The sequence below is a fragment of the Lampetra planeri genome, chromosome 2, assembly GCF_965212315.1.
Source record: "Lampetra planeri chromosome 2, kcLamPlan1.2.h2, whole genome shotgun sequence".
Lineage (NCBI taxonomy): Eukaryota > Metazoa > Chordata > Hyperoartia > Petromyzontiformes > Petromyzontidae > Lampetra > Lampetra planeri.
The window spans coordinates 11,662,991-11,685,853 of NC_136108.1; the positions used below are offsets into that span (position 1 = coordinate 11,662,991).

The 22,863-nt window shown below is 40.7% G+C and overlaps 1 protein-coding gene across 2 annotated transcripts in view; it reads left to right on the forward strand.

The window, feature by feature from the left end:
- Window positions 1-22,863, forward strand: part of CTNNAL1 (catenin alpha like 1) — a 109,020-nt gene that overhangs the window by 77,812 nt on the left and 8,345 nt on the right. For both annotated transcript variants that reach the window (XM_078607086.1, XM_078607095.1), the window contains exons 15-19: window positions 976-1,136; window positions 15,556-15,604; window positions 16,879-16,935; window positions 18,059-18,181; window positions 22,206-22,289. In XM_078607086.1, the coding sequence (XP_078463212.1) occupies window positions 976-1,136; window positions 15,556-15,604; window positions 16,879-16,935; window positions 18,059-18,181; window positions 22,206-22,289 (474 nt within the window). The remainder of the gene's footprint in view (window positions 1-975; window positions 1,137-15,555; window positions 15,605-16,878; window positions 16,936-18,058; window positions 18,182-22,205; window positions 22,290-22,863) is intronic.

Below are 22,863 nucleotides of genomic sequence, written 5' to 3' on the forward strand. Positions count from 1 at the left end.
GAAATGACACTGAATTCCCTATATTAAAAAAGTGCAGTCATCTAGATACTAAAGACAACCATCCCAATGGATGCTGTTATGAAATTGGTTTTCCACGCATTTACTAATTTCTCCCTTGAAAAAGAGGCACGGTTATCTGAGTGCGCTCCAAAGGATATCAATTAATCTATATTGGATTTTTTTGTACAAATTTAGCCAGGGGCCAGTAGAAAAGGAATCTGTGGCCTCGGAAGTCTCCTTCCAGGGGGCGGTTGGAGCACATGTACAAATGAGGACTTTCGGCTCACTCTATAGTTTAACAACTTTGCAGACACGTGGAAGAGTTATCACGGTCATCCTCATTACCATATTATAGCAATTATATGATTTAACCAGGGAACGCTCAATGATATTACTTCAGGAAGATCCTGCACAGGAATGTTTGGCATGTGGGGAGAAACCGGAGTAATGTATACAGAAAAAAAAACCCATACATACAATGACGAAACACTCAACACTGTAATCTGTCGGTCACCTTGCAGCCTTATGTCTACAACACCTGGAAAGCCTCGGTGGTCACCCATCCAAGTAATCATCAGGCTCAAAACCTGCTTAGCTTCTGGAATCCAACAACATTAAGGCAATTTGGTCGCAGGCTTGATAATTCACAACAGGCAATGTGGGTATCAGGTTGTGTACCGTGTCTTACGTGGCATACTGTGCAACGTTTCACTGCATACTGGGATCATCTACAGGAACTGCATTTAACCAAATCACCCTAAATCTTCCCAATAACGTCAACGCAGAAGCTAGGCAGGGTTATTATTCCGTTCCTGAAGGAGCTCCCGGCACGTGGAGTGAAACGTTAAACACGCCAAACAACGGACGGTACAGCCCTAAACACAAGTGAGTGCTCTATTAGCACAACCGCGAACACCTTAGGCAGTGGTAACACGGAGTTCGATTTCCCACCTCCAAACCTCTGTGCGCGTGCAGGAGCAAGTGAAGATCGCCAAGCTGGGGCTCGAGCTGCGTCTGCTCACAGCAGACGTCGACGCGGAGACAGAGAAGCTGAGCAGCCGCGATGGTGGTGGCGAGGTTACCCAGCTTGTCCAGAGCTTGTCCTCCATGGTCTACGCAATCTACCTCTTCACCAGGTGAGGTGCCTCAGACTCGCAGAGAACGCCGATTCGTCACGTGCGCCGAATCAAATCACCTGGAATGCACTCGATCTCGTGGAGATCTGAGAAGTGAAGCCTGGATAGTGCACGGATAGGTGACCCTTGGGCACACCAGATTGTTATAGGTGTCTATTGGGTTGTGCTGAGTTGTGGGCAGCAGAGGGCAGTGCAGTTAATAGTCATGGCCACCCTATTCTTCCTTGCTCCCATGTCGATGCTCCAACACCTTCACCAACCCACACTGGGCAGCGTGGTGAAGAATGGTCGAATAATGCCCACGACCCACATGCCGAGGAGAGGCATGCCCTGAACCAGCAGTTTTCACAAAGGGGCTCTACAATGTACTTTGTTTTCCCACTGGCCGCTCTTTAAATGGCTTCCAGTGGAAACTTGAATGAACGATAGATGTTACTGAAATATGGCAAAACATTTTATTTTCATGCAGGAATAAGGAAAGGATGGCAGGTTACATAAGTAACCAAAATTCTAGATAATGGTCAATTCGTGTTTTTATGGTTGTGTTGTAGTGATAACATTTGTTTTATTGTTGTGAAAAAGCTTCTCAGGTTTTTAGAACTTTATAAGTAACTTATTTGCATTTCCCACAGATATGAATTTGTTGTGATTAAATTCTGCAATGGAGACAAGAGGCTTGGTAAAGCAATGCTTAAAGCTTCGCTCAAAAGTCTCTGTGTCACCTCACCCACACAAACCATGGAGAAAATGAGATGATGATGCGGTTCAGTTTTATCTGAAATGACCTGCAGGATGGGAATTAGCTTGCACTGCCTTTGGCCTAATTCATTCCAAGAACACACGGCGAAACTTAATCAGGGATCAATAAATCAAGGGAAATCTATCCCTTTGGCAAGTCCGGAATGACTAATGGCAAAGCATATTATACTCTTGTTGCAGTCCTGATAAATTCGCTTATTTGGCAATGAATATTAAATGTACTTTCACCATTCTTTTTTGTAAAAACATTTATTGTTTATTGTGAAACACTGGGGAGCCAAAGGTGCTGTATTTTTTGCTGATAATGTATTGAGCAATAAAGCACAGCTTGCGATTGCACAAACTTTTCTTGCAATGGGGAAAAGCGAGATTGAGGACATCGCTACAATAAAGCATATATCACGGCTTGGACCACGATACATTCTAGAAACTTCGCATTCTATTTGTCACAAAAAATGCACACAGTCCACCATGATATAAGGGGCCGTCCATAAATGACGTCACGCACCTGGGGGGGGGGGTCAGACATTTGTGACGATGTGTGACGAGGGGGGGGGGGTTGATAAATGTGACGTCACATCAAAATGCGCAACTTTAAATAAATGTAGACAACACGTTCTACTTAATTAAATAGACGTTTTAATACATGTTTTCTCCTACAACATCAGAGTGCAGCGCCACATTAAATACGCACTGCAATGACAATAGTTTAAAGCGATTTGAAGCGTGTTTATTTTTGGGGGGAGGGGGCCAGAGCTTTGTGACGTCATATTTGAGGGGGGGGGGGATCTGACTTTTTTGACGCCGTGTGACGAAGGGGGGGGGGGGTCAAAAATCGTCCAAAATCGCGTGACGTCATTTATGGACGGCCCCTAACCCTGGCTAAAACATCACTTTAAATTGATACTCTTAATAATGACATTTTTATCAGTTACAAAGTCTTTTTTTTCAGAAGGGTGCAGTTGTTTGGTTGTAGGCGTAGGAGCTTTGTTAATAATTAAATGGTAATATAAGTGTATTGATGGCGGGACTGGATGTTAAATCACGAGCTACCCGACAGAGGAGTTCAGATGTCACAGTAAGTGTAGGGCTCCCCCTTGTGGTCTTACTCTCAATTATATTTTTTATTCGAGAAATCACGCAGCAGTTTGCTGCATAAATACCAACACCTATTCAACAGTTGTAAACAAAACAAAAAATGGCAATTGAATTTAATAACAAAATTACATTTTAAGAACCTTTTGATATTACTTTCAGCAGTATAAATGGGTGCGCCACAGTTAGTCGATCGGAAGGTTGTGTTTGATGGGGTAAAGTGTGGGTACTCCTGTGGCTTCCAAGACTTCTGTCCAGCATGAAAGAGTAGGGCAAATGCCCTTTTAGAGGTGCTCATGAGAGCTCCCTTGAGTGAAGGATCTTCCGTCAGCAGCTTCTTTTGTCCTTACCTCCAATGAGCACGATTGGCTACGTACAGTGCGAAAGAAGTTCAACATACATACAGCGGCCTAAGCAACTGTTTTGCCATATCAAGCAGCAAGGTCATACATTTAAAAAAAAATTAAAATATATACAGGATGACAGTGTCTGTCACTGCCAGATGCACGTATAATCATCATCAGCCATATATCCATGATTGGATGGAGGCCATTCCATGTCACCTCCATTCTTCCCCACACCCTTGGTATTCCCAACGTCCTGCTCATGCACATGAGTTGATCTCATAATCTCATCTCTATGGTGGCCGTCCTCTCAGGCGTATTCCCTCCTTTGACTGGCAATTCATCACAAATCTCATTCATCGGCCATCATCCCTTAAACATGTCTGTAATTGCATTTCGTCCATGATCCATGTATTTGTCTTTCTGTCTCTCGATGTTATTCCCAGAATGCACCCCTTCATGCATACTTTGGGATTATTAGTTTATCTGGGAATCAAACACATACATTTACAAAAAATATTATATGATAAGATGCCACGAAAGCTTCAAATCTAGAATTAAAACATACATTTAGGTATGCACATGTACTGACAAAATAATTAAAAAGCGTTGTCAAACCACTGCTGGATGAAGACCTCCCTTGTCATATCAGTCATGGGGATTTGTTTGACCATACTTCACTCTGCTGGTCAGATACAATTTCAATGTTGTCTTTTCCGGGAATCGAAGTCAGGTAGCTGAGTTGATGGTGCAGTACGCTAACCACTGTATCACTGCATGCCCCCCTCTGCTGCCCTCATCCACCAGATTCCACAGCTGTACATTTTACGAATAATGTTCAATATTGTCTATAATTAAAATGCCATGAAGGTCCATTTTAAGAAATGTGAACTCTTATGGTGATAGTTACTCTTTCAGTTGGACAATGACTTAATTCTCCACAAAGTGGCCTATCCAATTTTTGGTTAAATAACGTAAAAAAAAACATATGATAAGATGTCAGAACCTCGGCAAGGTGAATCCTGGGTAGAACGTGAATGGGAGACTGTCTGGGATTGTAGGCTTGACTTGAAAGGTGGCTAGTAATGGATAATTGATTCCAGCAATTATTTAGTCCATCAGCATGCAGCTTTGAATGTTACCCTCTCGTAAGCATGATTTCTCCATCTTGTGCAATTGCAAGGCACTCATGAAAAAGAACCTTCAAGCTCACTGACTTTCCTGTGAAAATAAAGGTCATTATTATTATGTTGTTGTTTTAAATCATATTCTCGAAAAACCAATGAATGTCAATAACCATTGTGCCAAGACTTATAAATAATAAAATCAATTTACTAACATGTAATGCCCACTCTAATATTATATTAAGAACATACCAACATACACATTAAAAGGGGGGGCAAACTAACACGCATTCTTTAAAGTTATTTACAGAGACGTTAGAAGATGTTTTCTGAAAACTGGATTGGAGAAACAAAGGCATAAAGGTTAATGGCGAATACATTAACCATCTCAGATTTCCAACTGACATTGTGATTATAGCATCTACTAGAAATTAACTATAGGAATTAGTTAAGCACCTCACAAAGAAGGCTACAAAGTTGGACCAAAGCTCAAATGAGCAAAACAAACATCATCTAGGTGAGGCACAGTAAAGAAATTAAAATATTTGCTGGAGATATATGAATATATTTGTCACAGCTGGAAAAAAAAAGTCGGAAGATATGTACCTTGGACAGTTACTGACAGTAGACCTGGAGTAAAAGTATCAAGTAAAAAGATGGCCGAGAGCAGGTTAGAGTGCTTTTGGCAGAGGTGTGGACTCGAGTCATGTGACTTGGACTCGAGTCAGACTCGAGTCATGAATTTGATGACTTGCGACTCGACTTGGACTTGCATAACAATGACTTTGTCCCACCTATGAGATGTGGACTCGAGTCATGTGACTTGGACTCGAGTCAGACTCGAGTCATGAATTTGATGACTTGCAACTCGACTTGGACTTGCATAACAATGACTTTGTCCCACCTCTGGCTTTTGGAAAAACTGAACTTGATATTGAAAATTAACATAGCACTGTATCTAAAGAAGATAATTTTTTAAATGTTTATCAGTGCATACTACCTGCAATGATATATGGTTCATAAACATGGTAATTAATGGAAATTTTAGAACAAAAACTGAAAAGTGCAAAGAAGCATGAAGAGATGCGTGCTTGGAATTGCATTGAAAGACATAAATAGGAACACGTGGATTCGAGAATGTGTGTATGTACTCTATGTTGAACTTATTTTGCGCCGTACATAGCCAACTGTGCTAATCGGAGGTGCAGGGTTAATGCCATCATCCAAACTATTTAGGCTTTGGCAGATCAGTCAGCAGAACGGATGATGGCTTACGCTCAAAAACAATAACCGAGTGACAGCTACAGAATGACACAGATTTCAACAATGTACCTTGTACCTCGTACATTGTTGAAGAATGAAACAGGTCCTAGAGGACATTCACCTAGGAGATGGAGTGTGCAGGTGCTGGATGGACTGCTACATCATCGGAGGCTTGGGAAGGCCTTCATCCAGCAGTGTACAGACCATGGCTGATTCTCTATACCTGCACATGTCGGTATACTCAATGCCAATTTCGAGGTAGTTTTGCTATTCCTATATTGAAGGAGCACAGGCTATAGTGGTTTACTATATAGTTCTTAGTGTGAGTTGCATGGCCACAATTTCACTGTGGCTTCTCTTTAACTTTATATTAATGAAGGAAATGCGCACATCGATCTGTTGATGTTTTGATGCGGTTGATGGTTACACCAGGGTCTTGGAGGAATGTCAAAGTTGATGGTTATACCAGAGTCTTGGAGGAGTGTCAAAACCTGGCAGTGCAATGTGTGGGTCTTGAATGATGTATATAATCTGGACATCCACATTGAGACTTGATAAGGCAACGAGGTACAGTGTCGATATCTTGGTTGATGGGTTGGTTGTCGTTGGACCATGGGGGCTGGTGATGATGATAGATAAAAAGTAAGGTGTCTCCACGCTCACACGAGAACGTGAGCCAGCACTCACCTCTGTTGGTGTCCCCTTGGCAGGGTCCATTCTCTCAGTAGAATAGCGCTATATATTTCAACACTGTCTTCATCGTCACCCACTTCAGGTATTTTGTGCAAATGTTCATAGCAGCTAGCGTTGCTGACAATCCATGAAAAGAAACGGGACTGTACAAGTGTTTATTTTCGGGGTGTACCACATGAAGGTGGAAGCTGATAAGGCGAATGTTCTTCACTTACACTGAGCGTACATACAATTGCTTTTCATTTAAAAATCCAACAACTGTTCAATGTACTTCAATCACAAACCATTCTCTCTAACAATGTGTCCTTTTAGAGCTGAATTTTAGAAAATGTAACACACCTGCACATTTTTTCTGGGATTTTTATGTTCAGTCGTTATCACCGAGTCAGCAGAGACTATAATTTACTGCGTTTTTAAAACCACATACTTGCCCAACTGTGAGCAGCGCATTTTGTACGTTGCACATCAAAGTGCACACATTTTGCGTTATTCAGGCTTATCATATAAAAGTTGTCTCCCTGTTCAAATCAGCACTGGGCTGTGCCCTGAGCCAACGATTGGAAATCCCACGTGACCAAATTATGAACTGAGCGAGTCTTTCCTTAAGGTGACCAAGATGAGACTTCCCACGAAGTAGTACATATTTATTGACCCAAGAGGTTAATGTGTTGAGTTGACCATCCAATAAATGAACCCACGCATTTCTGATCAAGTGTGGAAAGCTCAGCCCAAATTTCCTCCATGCTGGAGCACATGTTCATGATGGAATCATAAGAGAAACAAGACATGACATAACCGCTGCCTCTTTCCTATGAACTCTCAAGCTGCAGTTTGCTAAAAGCAGTGACTAGTGGTAATGCATTTTTGTATGGAGCCAACCATGCTAATCAAAGGTGTAGGCAATTTAAATACAATTAGTGGATCACCCCTGCACCCTCAGATTAAGTCTGATCCAGACCCACATTGATAACGGTGGCTCTGAAAAATACTGCTACCCACAATCAGTCCAAAACCAAAACAAGGGCTTTGTAGTCCATGAGGCAGCTGTGGTAACCGACACTTTAATAGACGTGACATAACCACGTATGGGGAAAACGTGAATGCATAGGGCTTGTGTTTAGGCTGAGGGTTACTGCACAACAATTGGCTGCAGGACTGTTTCATTTAAATGAGAAGTATATTATTGCTCTACAGCTGTCACTGTTGTTCTGGGACACAATGACAATGAAGAATTCAAAAGGCAAAAACAATGTTGAATTGGACATGAAGCCATCTTGTTGTCAGCAACGTCAATTCACTGTTACAGGAATCATGTGAGTTGTACGCTGAGCACATAAATAAATGATCTAGGTGTTTAAATATTTATTTCGACTCTCAATGTGTAAGTGACAATTATGCAGCCACAGTGCAATGCGTGTGCCGTGTTTGTTAATGCTCATCCCCTTTGTTCATTGCCAAAAGTCTGCCTACAGAGCTTAATGATATATTCCCCATTATGTTTTAATTTGGAAGGGGGAGTATAATGCCACAAATAATGTATTACGTAACTACTGATGAATGAGGCAGTTTCAGCCCTGATATATTTTCATCAGACCTCAACAATAGTAATAATATTAACAACGACATTTTATGTCATGCCGTGACATGGCAAGCGATTGCAAGGGCGCTGGCAATCCATTAAGTACACTAGTACAGTTTAGAATTTACTAATATCGTGCTTATGTTTAGTATATGGTTTGGGCTGCAAGTTCATGACTTGCAGCAAATAAAACACAATTTTTGCTCATTTCAATATTATGCAGTTGAAATGGTTGTAAATGAGAATGGACAAACAACATAGCACATCAGCAAAGCAATACTAGTATTGAAAGGGAAGTTGATATTTGTGATTTTTTCCCATGAGCTAATCATGAGATTGACTGACAAATCACAGAACATCCTGAACCCCAATGATCAGATACCGAAAGATGCTACATATTTGATTAAAGGCACTTTTTTTTACAATTCCACAGCCAAAATTAATCACATTATATGATGCAATTTAGGTCGCAGCATAAAAAAACTCCTCATCTCTGTCAAGCATTGCAATTCCTGGTGACGTCTCTGCTGGTATATGTTCGTATTATTGACTACAGTACAAATCTGCCTCGTATATATTTTATGGTCAAAGACTGGCAGACTGCTGAAATGACTAAGATCTGATTGTAAATATATGCAAAAAAGGAGGCTATTATGAAATGTACCCTAATTGTTCCCTTCGTCTCTAGCCAAAACATTTTAATTTGTGTAATGTTGGTGTATGCTCACAGGGCAGCCCGGAGACATGTGATCTCATAATGGAGACAGAGTAATCTTCTTGGTTCTTTCGGTAAAGTCACGTAGAAGGGAAGTAATAAAATAATACAAATAAAACATAATCAAATAATTCTCACGACGTTTCGGCCACAACGCAAGCAGCCATCCTCACCTGAGGACGGCTGCTTCTACGTGACTTTACCGAAAGAACCAAGAAGATGAATCCCTGCAGTCACGAAAGCTTTAAATCGAGAGACAGAGTAAGTTTATATTATCCAGAAAAGTTTGATAATTCAACCACAACCAGAACACAAATTGCGATTTTAGCTGAATCTTCATGAATGATTCCAGTTCCGAACATTCAACAGAACATTTAACTCAATGGAAGGTCATGGCATTTACATTTTGATACCACTTGAGCTTTGAAATCCTATTTTTTTTTAAAGGTCATGAATCGTAGATCGTATTTAAGTGTGATAATAACTTAAAAGGTGACCACATTAATTAATTTTCATTAACCGCATCTTAAAAATGTGGTTCTAAATTTATGTTGCTTGAAACTGGTATTAAATATGTAAACATAAGTCTGTTTCGCCACGCAAAATTGATGGAAATAACATTTTAGTCCACCAGTCTTTTGGACTTCTGGACCAATATTTCCCAGAAACATTTGTAGAAGCAAACAAACACTATACAGGTTTTGACCTTCAGGATCTCATCAGCTGAGTCGAACTCGTGGAACAAATATGTAAGTTGGCTATATGTTATGGAAAACAGCTCTCCACCAACAGGGGGATTCGTTCAATGCAAAACAGTTTCTAAGTAGACACACTCATTACGCGCTGTTGTAGAGGGCTATGGGTAATACAGTAATTACTAATTAGTAATACAATAATTACTCATAATCTTCGGTTTTTTCGGTAAAGTCACGTAGGTAAAAATAATAAAATCATAATAAAAATTCCTTTTTGACTTTACCGAAAAAACCCGAAGAGTATGAATCCTTGCAGTCACGAAAGCTTCAAATCTAGAGCAATAATTACTCATTGATAACCAAATCCCCCAAAATTCGTCCAATCCCATCAGACCTCAGATGCTAAGCATGTTTGAGCCTGGGTAAGTGTGCTCGGGTCGACCAGAAGGAATACGAAGAGGCGTTGCAGGCTGCTGTGGGGCTATGTTGTCCGCAGAGGGCAGTGTAGCGAACTTCATAGCGCTCTGCTACGCCCCAGCGTCATCACTTCTCGCTCTCAAGTTCAAGTTTCATTTATTAGGTGTAGCCCTGTGAGCCATTCGGCTCTTGAATCGGGTGCAACCGCAACAAACAAAAAACAAAACCATGAACAATAAAACATCTTAAAGTGAATATGTGACTAAGTGCAAACAGAAAATCCAAGAAAAGACAGCAAAATATTGCAGAAAAGCACCGTACATCAACGCTGTGTGCAAAAATCCCAGTGGGATGCAAGTCAAACAACAACAACCATAAGACAACTTAGATTAAGGCCATCAGTCTAACTCTGTACTACAACAAACATGGCTAAACCAATACACTTTTCTAAATCACCAAAATAAAGCCATGAAAGCAATGAAAAAGCAATTATAGGAACTGTGACGGAATTTTCACAATAAATGGCATAAACATGTACTACCAAAACCTTGCAGCCATAGCTGGCTGCATGAGCCACTCCGCAACAGCAGGAGCATCAATAGGAGTATTATAATTTTTCAATGCACCTTTAAGATCAGCACACTAAATCAAATCACCCACAACTACCGGCATGGGAAGCATTGGACGATCGACACGTTGTGACGAGGCACTCGTTCAGCAACGGATTGACAAACGGCCTGTACATAATATAGTTCTATGTAAGTTATTTGTTACCAATTTTTTGTCCCACGGCTGCAAGATAGTTTCCACATGGATTCCGGCAGTAACCCTGCATGTTCCATGTGTAACAGCAGATGGCACTGCAGCGGTGTAATTGACAGGATGGAAATGTGACATGCATTGTGCTTCACCTGCTGGGAAGAAGACATTGCAGTAGCATTATGCACAATAACAATTCTGTAAACACCTGCATAAAACGGATGCAAAAGCACGTTTTGCTCATTATCATACTCACCCAAGGACATCATCTGTGAGGTTTAGGAAGGCAATATTTTGGTAAATAATGCAATTAAGGACTCAATTAAGTGCCTCGTCGCTTGATGCCCCGCCATAAACTTGTTTATGGCCATTACGCGTGAGCGTGTTAGTTTATTATTGATTTTAAACATGGCTGGCATGACAAAGCCACTTGCCACTGTTGATTATTAAAAAAAAATAAGCGCAGAGGCAACGAGTGCAAGTGTCGTCTCTTTAGTGCCATTTCATTTCAGAGGTGACCGACAGCTGCAGATTAATACAGTATTCAGCATTATTTTTACGTGTCCTTTAAATGTTGACGTTAAAGAAACCAGGGGTGGACGGATGCATCGATTCTACGTATCATGACGCAGGCATCGAATCATGACATCAATCGATGTCTGCGCTCTCGTGATACACGCATCGAATCTCAGGTGTAAGAAACGGTGTTTTTTTCCGTCCTATTTAAATATTTGCATGCACGTAATGGGATTCCACGCCACCCCTTAAGCACCTGGAGGCACTGCCAAAGCAACAAATTTAACGGGAGCAGAAACATAAATAGTGAGAATTTATAATCGATTCGGTGGGCAGGAGAAATAATTCCATACCAAAGCACATTGTGTAAATGTCACCTTTTTCATGAGACAAAAATGTGCAGCATCTTCTAATTCACCCTCAGTTTTTTTTTAACATCTTTTACAAACTCAACAGCTCCCTGAAGTCAAAAGCCTGATTTACGGCTTTTACTACCATACAATCATCCACTCCCACTCTGTTGTGCAGAGTGCAATGAACTGTCCTCCATGTGGAGTGCTTTATGAGATGTCAAACTTGATAAAACACTAGCTAGTGTGTGTGTGAGAGAGAGAGAATTAGCGGTTGCACTCCTAGGCGTGACAACAAAAACCCAGTGCAAATTGTAGTGGACGGGCGATGGTGGCGATTTGCGTGCGAGTGCTGATCTCCCAGCAGGTTTGAGCCGAGATAGTGAGTGCTTGGATGGGGAGTCACGGTGCATGAAACAAGTTGTTGTAGCCTTGCTGGGTGCGACGTGGTGGGCAGCAGTGGGCAGTGCCCGCAAGGTCCCATTGTGGGAGTGTGCGTCGATGCCCCCCGCATCTACGCTCACCGCCTTCCCCAACTCAAGTTGACCAACGTGGTTGGAGTCACTGGCGGAGCCAGTGGGGGGGATGGGGTGGCACGTGCCCCCCAATGATCCGATCGAAATCCCTAATTTCGATCGGATCATTGGGGTTTATTCGTAATAAATCGGCATTTTGCGACCCCCACTGCCACTGTGTAGCATACTAGTATGTGCCAGGGACTTTATGAGATGATAGGACAATAGTCTGAGACCATAATTGGCAATAAGTAACGGCAAAGCAGTTATAAGTGACTCAGAATTGTGCGCAGTTGCGTATACAGGACACGACTTCCCTGAAGGCATCAACACCTTCAGCGAGCACGATGCCCATCACACAACGTGGTTCGAATTCGACCCTCAATCGATGACTGCGCCATCACCGCACAATTCAAAGCAAGGGATAAGTCCTTACTTACTAACAACTCCGATCGTTTTCCATTGCTGGAGGGGTTGCCCCCCCTACCTGGCCAAATAACCCCCAATTGCCAACAGGGCACAGATATGCCGTCACTTAGCAGCAGGTTGATACAAAAAAAATCGCTGTACATGTACACCTCTCATCACGTAAACCTTGGTCAAAAGGTATGCAACAATTTAACCCCTGAAGCCATTCAATGAAATGGAACGATTCGAGGTCCGGACGTGCCCGTATGAGGGGGTGACTGTGGTAGTGGTGGACAGCCGCAGCCGTCATCGCATATCAGACAGACGCGTTGATGGCGTGTGCGCGTGCGATGGGGGCGCACTGCTGCGCGTACTGCACGCGCAGTGCGTGAGACCTTGACAGCCCTGTTGCTGGTACATCTTGAAGCTGTTATTCCAGGGTTACCATGAGCCCTGCTCTGTGTGCCTGGGAGTGGCTGGAAAAACGGCTTCTCAGTCATGCAGTAACACCTCCAGGCGTACGTCGCTACATTTTCACAAGTGTCCATTTTACCAGAGCCCTGCATGGGTGGGGAAGGTTGTCAAGAAATAATCTCTGGGGCAGTCTGTAAACGATAAACAAATAGTGTGTGGCTTTGTGTGCACAATTGAGGATGCAAAGTCAGGATCAGAGAGTAAACGCATTAACACGTGAGAAATACAATTCTGGTTCTGTTGCAAACTTATCTCAAGGCTATACAACCATTTAGAAGGTTCATATATAAAATGTGATACCCCTGTGCCTTTAAATCTATTCCATGTAACATGCCTTTCATGTTGCATGATTATAATCAACATTTTTACATTTTCCCACTTGAAGTGCAGAAATTTTGCTTTGTATGGGCATATGAGTGTTGCAGCAAGGTGCATTTCCAATGGATAATGCAATTAAATGAATTAATGGTTTCATTTAATTAAGTGTGGAAGAGTAGGCCAAGATAGGCCTTTAATAGAGCCCTTCTACCAGAAGTGGTGTGAGAAAACAATTTCAGGACTGTGCCTTTACCCATTGGACTGATCAGAGGTACATTAGAACAGTAGTGGAATGGAGATTTTAAAAATGCCTTGGGTGACTTATGCATGGTGTGAGATTCTTTCTAAAAATGTAATACTTCTCTTTGATAGCTCTGCCAAGGAATGAGAAGGAATCGAGGGAAAGTTAGCTTAAGTTATTATATTTTCAAAATTTGAGGAATGGCTGCATATGTTGTGTAGGATTTTAGTATATGCCTAAGTAAAGATGTCATCATAATCAAGAGTATTAAGCAGAATAAAAATACCTTTGTGACTGCTAAATTACAAATGTTAGTCCTAAGAGAGTAAGGTCGAACCATAATGCATGAAATTAACGTAATTGTATACAGCAGCTCTACAGTAAATACATGCATATGTGCAGCCCTTTATCAATCTACTTTCGGATGAAGGCCTCCCCAATCCGTGTAGGCCATGGAGGTCGTTTGACTTCCCGATGCTGATCAGTGTGGGTTGATGAAGGGGGGAGGTTGGGGGTGGCAAGTCGGGTTCAGGTATCACCCACAAGCGATATTAGCTGTGGCTGGGAATCCAACACCACTCCACCCACATTCATGTACCCGGGAAACAAAAGATTGTTCAGGTTCCAGATGTCATAGCTAAAGGAGTAAACACTGCTCTTTGCAGGATAAAAAAATGTGGAAAATGCATTGATCAGATGGAGTAACTGCGGACATCATCAAAGCAGTTGATCCATTTTTTGCAACACAATTAGTAGACCTCTTTATTCTAAATAGAAAAGGGGTTTTAACCATTAACCACAAACTCATTATTAATCACATCCTAGAAAAGACAAATGAATATCAAATACTGCAATATAAACTATTAAAAGGCATACTCTCTGGTTCTTTCGGTAAAGTCACGTAGATATAAAAAAAAAATTAAAGGCAACTGATTCAGGGGGTTTGTGCAGCCTTTCCAGCTCTTTGCAAACCAAGACTTTCATAAAAAAAATGTGAAATTCTCAAAACCACACATAAGGAGATAGAAAAAAAATATTTGCAAACATTGTATTGGATAGGGAAATAAATAAATGCATGTACCTTGAGAAAGTACTAATCATCCCAGATTTACAAACAACAGACATAACAACCAATTCAAATGAACTACACAATACACAAAATGTTTTCAAACATTACAAAGGGGGAATGCATAGTTGACCTCACGATAAATATGAATAAAACTAAAGTTATTCACAGCAAGGTTAATATACAAAGGATAACAGTCTTATAGGACACAACTGGAAAACACAATAAATGATGTTTTCCCAAGGCAATTATTTCAGGCCTATGAGGATAAAAAATATTAAATAAATAGGTGAACGAAAACTGTATGAATTGCTTTTGGGAAATCTTAAGTTGATAATGGAAAGCAAAAACCAATGTACTTGAAGAAGAAAACTTATAGTTATTATCGATCAGAAACACAGACATGGACAAAAATGTAAGCAAACGCTGAAAAGTGTGCAAAGAGGCATGGACAAATGCATGCTTGGATAAACACTTGAGTTTATTTATTTATTTTCCCAGTTTATTAACACTGAGCCAGACAGAGGAATGTTGTTCAGAAGGAAAAAAATACAGATTCGATTTAAGGAAAGTGGGCTTCGGCAGCACACAATTGGTAGAAGGGATGGTAGCCGATGGACGAGACTGTATGTGTGTGTATGTTGGGACCGTGCGTGGCCAACTGTGCTAATCGGACTGGTGAAGGTATGGCAGCCAAAGGAGGGAGCATGCCCAGAGGACAATCACCGTGGAGACACAGTGATGAGATCAGCTCATGCGCAGGAGATTGATGGACTTTGGCAACATGAAACGATGGGGGATGTTGACAGCACGGGGAGGTTTCCATCCAGTAGTGGATATGCAACAACATTTGTTAAGTATTTACTTGCAACCTCATCTCAAGATGCTGTACAATGCAGGAAATCGTGGGGGAAATTGGCTGATGATGTTCAGTAAATGTATATACCCTATATACACCTACAAATGACATGCAACCTTGAAAAAAAGTCCAATGCTTATGCGAGTGAACTCGTAGAATTATATACTCTGCATGCACTGTTGTCAATGATATTCTTTTATAATCAGAGGTGTGTTCTGTATTGTTTTAGGGGTGAAGGTCTGCTGAAAACTACCCATGACCTGTTCCAACAAGCCGAGGTAAATTATTGGTTTAATTTTAGATTTGAAGTTTTCGTAACGGCAAGGATTCATACTGTTTTTTTATTTTTTTCGGTGAAGTCACGTAGGTAAAACATTTAAATAAATTAAAGCAGCACGCTTAAGCGGTGTGCTTTCGCTAAGTTGTCCCCACCTGAAGAAGGACGCTTGTGTTGTGCCCGAAACGTCGTGATTTAATTTATTTATTTAAAAATGTACCTACGTGACTTCACCGAAAAAACCAAAGAGTATTGGTATAATAAAATTACCATAACATTTATTTTTATGGCGCTACTGCCTATCCACTAGGTACCTCGCATGGTTTGGCGACTCGGGTCTATTTCCATTAAGTTATGAGATAATGTATGCTATTAAACATTCCAGAGAATTACTGAAATTAAGATTTCAAAAACAAAAGGTGGTGTCAAGAGGATACAAATTCAATTGATGCCACTTGAAAGAGCAGATGCTCTGGCAGTGGGCTTATCATCATATAGCCACCAACATAAAAAAAATCATGATTGTGTCCTTTTTGACTGACCAAACATGCACACTCGACTTTCGCTATCGTTTAATTCCCTGTACGAAAAATGTGAACCGCTGAACAACACCACTTTTAAAATACAAAAAATGTAAACGTCTCTTGGTGAAGGCAATACTGTGGCCACGACAGATGACGACTGGCAACCCTGGTTGTCCAAGTCTGCCAGGGTGTTCTCACTTGATGAACCCTCAGTCAACGCTGCCAGCATTGGTAAAATTTGAGTGCAGGACTCTAAAATGGGTCTGAACCTCTTCAAGGTTGGCACATTAAATAGTACAAAAATAAAACTTATCACCGGCTTAGAAGAATTTCAATTTGCATGTGAAAAGTTGTTTTTGTTTGGGATTTTTAAATACCAAAACATCTGGAAGCTATTGTTGAACTTGCAATATCACTGTACAAAGTGAAACAATTGATGGGCAACGGAATTCTATTTCGGAGTGAAGTTGTAAGGACAGATTTCCAAACTGTAAAATTACTTTTGCTTTTGATTCATTTCATAATATCTTGTGGATATTTTTTTTGTAAAATGTAAAACAAATCAAAGAGTTAATTTAATAAATAGTTAATAAACGCCGGTGTCCAATTCCAAAACTAAGAGTGATATTGCGTTGACTTTATCCATTTATATTAAAAGACCACCTTTTAAAGCGTACCTGTGCCTCAGTAAGTACAGCTATGCCTCAGGAGATGGGGATTCATAATTAACAAGTCGACGTTAATCTTTCAGGTTTTTTCTGAAGAGGGAATCAGATTATGCGCAGCCCTGCGGACATTCTCCATGCTGGTGAGCTTATCAGCCACAAAAATTAACCGACTCAAATATTGTGATGTTTTCATTGCGTACTGTGTGCCCTGTTGGTAGTCATGATAACAATAATAATGGGTAACTGTTTTGAGGATGGGTATTGATGCCTTAATATTACAAGTGTAATGATGCATCAATTCCTTACATAATGTGGATTATTAAGGTTGCAATACGTGCATCATAATAATTTTATATTTACGTATTCGATATAATGGGCACGTATGATCTCTGCAGCCATTAGAGGCTCGAAAATTTACCACAATGTTCGAAAAAAATTATTCAATTGAATCACTACCCTGCATCGCAACAGTTAATCAAATTGCTGGGAGTACGGGTGAAAATTTAATTACACCCCTACTTAATACTCATGCTTATCTAATTTTCACAAAGCATCACTTTTACTACTTCACAGCACACAGTACATTCATTTTTTAAATGTATTTTTTACGTCCAATACTGCATAACGGAGGGGAGACACTGCATGACATAATAAATTTCGAGTCTAACCTGTTATCCTCATTCAGTATTCAAGTACGTATAATATTGTATAATGAAGCAATGATCTGTTAAAATCACATAAGAGCATCTTGAAGAGTTCATACACAACTCCACCGATTTAGAGTTTAAACTACGACTTTCCATTGCATTTAATTTGACCATTAACTACTATAATAAGCCAAGAATGTCTGTGTGCAATACTCGTGACGTCACTCCATTTCGACCAGCCCCCCTCATTAATAATCATGAGCAGGTGACGTCACCCAAATGGACACCCCCCCTCATTGATAATAATTAGCGGCTGACGTCACTCCACATGGGGGGCCGAGACGCCTCCTCCCCCCTCCTCGGCGTCAACTCACAACCCTCACGACAAAGGCAGAACCCTCACGTCACGCGATCTCCGTAACGCTATTGAGACATCAAAGTAAAAAGGACGTCGTGATGAACAAGGGATTTTAACCGTCCTTGGACGGGCAAAAGGCTAGTCAGGATTTCAGGGCCTTGAGGGCAGACATTTGGACATACGTGCAGCACTGCAGCCTAACAATGAATTTACCATAGTCCTGTCTGCCGTGTCCTCACTGCTGCGCCATTGCTATAGGTGCCTGAGGAAGATGACCGCTCACTGCTGCAGGTGGAAGCAGGGCGGCTACCAGCCTTGTGCCAACAGATACAACTTGCCTGCCGCACGCCCATGCACGGCAAGGTGGCTACTTTCACAAAGGTTAGTGCAGATCGACCTCAAGACAAAGGTAGATTAGTTTACTCCTCCAATTAGACAGAGACATTTGATTTAAGTTGTCACATAAACAGAACATGCCAATTCGTTACTAATACAGCACACTGGTGTGTTGGAGAACAATTCCACAACATTCATAATAAAGTTTTTGGGTTAGGTCGCGTTATTTATAAATGTGTCGTAACCCTCCACCACCCGACACGGCCAATCAGCAAAAAAGTGTCACGTTGACAAAAGACAAATAGTTCACTACTTTAGCCCACCGGTGTGTTGAAGAGTGAATCCACAACATTTACAATTTTTGAGTACGACGTTTCGCTGGTAATTGCATCCAGCATCATCGGGCAATTCGCCAGAATGGTGACACTTTTTTGCTGATTGGCTGTGTCGGGTGGTGGAGGGTTACGACACATTTATAAATAACGCGATCTAACTCAAAAACGTTATTATGAATAATATTGGTCGCGAAAGCCTACGTGTTAAAATTCCACAACATTTACAATCTGAGTACGATGTTTCACCAGTAATTACAACTAGCATCATCAGGTGGACAACCAGATTTGTGGAGAAATCCTCCTGTTTCGTTCCTTAAATAGAGGGATAGATGTGATGACGTCACTTGTCAGCTCTTCACGTGGGAAGGGGGGGGGGATTAATGAATGCATATAAATAACAATGGGTGTCCATTTCCGGTTGGGTTATTCCTTTGGTAATCAGCGTACATTATGCATGCACATTGTTCCTGTACCTCCTGTCGTTTGTGTAGCCTGTTATTGTCTGCGTACAGGTAATCCCCATTTGTGTATGGTGACCTGTATAGGCATGCTTATAACAAAGTATTGTTTGATTCGCTTCCAAGCAGTACTAAGCCGAACAATAGTAACTAGTTTTGAACTTCAACATTATCAAAATCAATTGAGTGTCCTTGTTGGCACGAGTGTTCTGCCACTCCCGTAGTTGTATTTGGGAGTATTTAATGTTCCTTTGGTGTTCTTTTAGTCTCGTGCTGATCATTCGGCCTGTCTGCCCAACATAGCATTTTCCACAAGTGAAATTAATTTGGTACACACCTTTTGTTGATTGCTTCGGTAATACGTCTTTAGTACCACATATTAATCTCTGTATTTTATGTACCATACTAAATCTGACTCGGATGTTTTGTTTTTCCAAAAATTTGGCTAGTTTATCAGTTACTCCCGCAATGCACGGTATGTTAATAGTTTTAATTATTTGGTCAGTTTCAACTCTCGTGTTATTTTTTGATTTGTGGATCATTTTAACCGTTCAATTGCATGTTTAATTTAATCACTTCTTAGACTATCACCATCTGACACTTTTTTAGCCCGATATATGAGCGTCTTGATGAGAGAGGATTTCTGTGCGGGGTGATGATGTGACTGCATTCAAATAGGTGTCAGTGTGCGTTTTGTGGTGAATTATGAGCCAACACTGCCATGACTGAAAGGCGTGGAGTGGACTTAATCCCGCAGTGGATTAATAATGGGTTTTGCATTTTGCAATTAATTTTTACATTTTATTTATCAGGGCTGAGAATCCCATTCCATGGAAACTGAGAGAGATGTTACAATTGTTTTCATTGTTCCTTTGTTAATTGCCTTTGAAACTGCCAAACATGGTATGTTTACAAAAAGGTCCCAAACAAGTCCTTGTCATTTGTGCCTGTTATAATTGAAATTAATTGCCCGTACAGGTTTGTACTGAATGCACTTAACACGTAGGCTCTCGCGGCCAATATTCTGCAAAGCGGTCACAATTATGGCATCTGACTGATGATGCTGGTTGCAATTACCAGCAAAACTTTCTACCCAATTGTTAAACGTTGTGAGCTTGTTCTCCAACACACCGATTTGCCGAAGCAGTAATACATTCTTAATTTTGGAGCTTTCGTGACTGCAGGAATTATTCTTTGGTTCTTTCGGTAAAGTCACGTAACTTTACCGAAAGAACCAAAGAATACAGTAATACATTGCCACGTTGCCAAGAATACAGTAATACATTGCCACGTTTGTTCACGTGACAACTCATTTATTGGCTGTGTCTGGCGGAGAAGGGTGTCACGATACATATTTTACTGATGCGATCCGATAAAAAAATGAACGAGGAATCTGAATGTATTTGCTTTTGTCCACCTTTTTTTCCTACCAGCATGTCTGTATACGTGAAGTTTGTTTTACAAAAAAGACTATTAAAAATGTAGTCTTTAAGATCATAGAAATGGGCTTTCAAATGTGTCCTCGAGATGTTGGCCTAAGAAACAGTATATGTCTTGCATACAAAATGATAATGGCAGCTATTCAAATACTATCGCCTTCATGTGTAGAATACTTTATGATAAAACAATATATTACATATTTTTACATTTAAATTCAGGATCCTGTAGCCTCACCTAGCTATTATAACGTTGCCTGTGGACATTTGAACATCCCCCCCGAAAAAGTATGCCAGTAAAATCCAGACTTTACCAATTACCCACTCCTGAATTTTGATTTAAAGCTTTCGTGACTGCAGGGATTCATCTTCTTGGTTCTTTCGGTAAAGTCACGTAGATGGGAAGTAATAAAATAATAAAAATAAAACATCATAAAATTATTCTCACGACGTTTCGGCCACAACGCAAGCAGCCGTCCTCAGGTGAAAACCAGGTCCGTCGAGGCGACAGAGTCTCGACGGACCTGGTTTTCACCTGAGGACGGCTGCTTGCGTTGTGGCCGAAACGTCGTGAGAATAATTTTATTATGTTTTATTTTAATTATTTTATTACTTCCCTTCTACGTGACTTTACCGAAAGAACCAAGAAGATGTACCTACTCCTGCTTATAGTTTTTGTTTTACCCTATTCGTTTCTCTGCCCGCTGTCTTGTTTCATTGTGCCTGTTGAAAGCTTTCTGCCAGATACCCACGAATACTTCTGTATGTTGCTTGAGTTCTCGTGTTCTAATGTTACCATAATCACTCACATGCCATGGTTTCATTGATACACTCTAATTTTCTGATATGAAAAATTTCCCAAATGCAATAGTGCTGCTTTGCCCACACTGATCATACAATCGGAAGAGACAAAAAATAGTTATCTGCTATATTTCATTTCTACAGATATTCTAAGTTGCTCAGAATCTCACGATTTGTACAACCGATTGTCAATCCACTGCTAGATGAAGGCCTCCCCACTCTGTGTGAGACACGGGGTTTGGAGGTTGTTTGTCCATACTTCAGGGGTTTGTAAAGGGGGTGCCCAAGACCATTTCAGATATCACTCTCCACTTCCGTTAAGCGTGTCTGAAAATCTAACACAGTGCAGTATGCTTATCCCACTTGGTACAATTAGAGTACTATATTGCAAATTAAAAAAAAAATTAAAGTTATTTAATACAAATTTGGCATGTTCTCCATTATTACAGCCAATTACATTTCACAATGGCATAGTAAATCTGACATCCTGCATGCAAATGTGAATTCGAAACTAAAGTCCGTTTGGCAGTAACACTTGCTGGCCTACTTTCAAGCAGCCATGTATCACTTCATAAATATGATGATACCTAGATGTCTCGATCATTCAAGCTGCCATACACATTACACATGCCAAAACGGATTCTAAAATCTGACTTGTTTCGCCAAATACTGTAATTGTAGGTGCTTTTTGTTTGCCAATGGCACTGCTATCCGACTTGCAAGCACCCTTTAATCATTATATCCGGTTTAAGCAATAAAGTGCAATCCGGCGTTCTAATGACATCATCCTTTACAAATGGTAGTCTATTGGATATTCCAAGGTATTTGTTTTCGATTTTTCAGAGTCAAAATGTTGAAAATTAAGAAAGATGACAATCTTCCAGGAATGTCCTCGTCAGGAGAAACGTGTTTTGTTTCATTAATCCTTTTCTCCGACATACTGTTTGGGAGATACAGAGCGTGGACGCACAGACACATGCGAATTATATATATATACACAGTGGAGAATTGTTTCATTGTTGATATCTTTTCCCCGTAGGTGGACAGTACTATTCAGGAAACTAAAAATGTGTTGCTGCTGGTTCTGTCCATCGTTTGCTTGTGCCACAACCTCTCCAGAAAGGTCAGTAACCCCCAGAAAAAAATACACACTCTCTTACACCTTATTAATGAAATAAATGACAGCCATTCTTAATCTACCAAAAGCCTCCATGTCAGTCATGGAGGCTTTTTGACCATACTTTACTATCGTGGTCAGTGAGGGTTGAAGGGAGACCAGGTTCTAATATCTCTTGCCACTGATATTGGCAGCGCCTGGGATCAACCTGGGTCGCCAGGTTCATTATCTCAGTGCACTAACCACTGTACTACCGCTCAATCATAATACTATATATTATAACATTTCCAAAATAATTTACAAAAACCTTAGCTAAGTCGCAGCTCTTACATTCAGGAGGATAGTTCCCTGTGATATTTTCCCAATTCCTCGATGAGTATTTTTGCACTTGGGAGGAGGCTGGAGTACCTGGAGAAAACCCATGCATATGAGGGAACATCACTCAAAAATCTTAAGAGATTGGGTCAGCAACCTACTTTCTGTACTCCATTCTACTAGCTCTTGTGAGCACAAACCAGAAGCCACAGCCCCGACTGCATCATCCGTGGTTGCTGTCACGTATGACACATGCAATCTATTA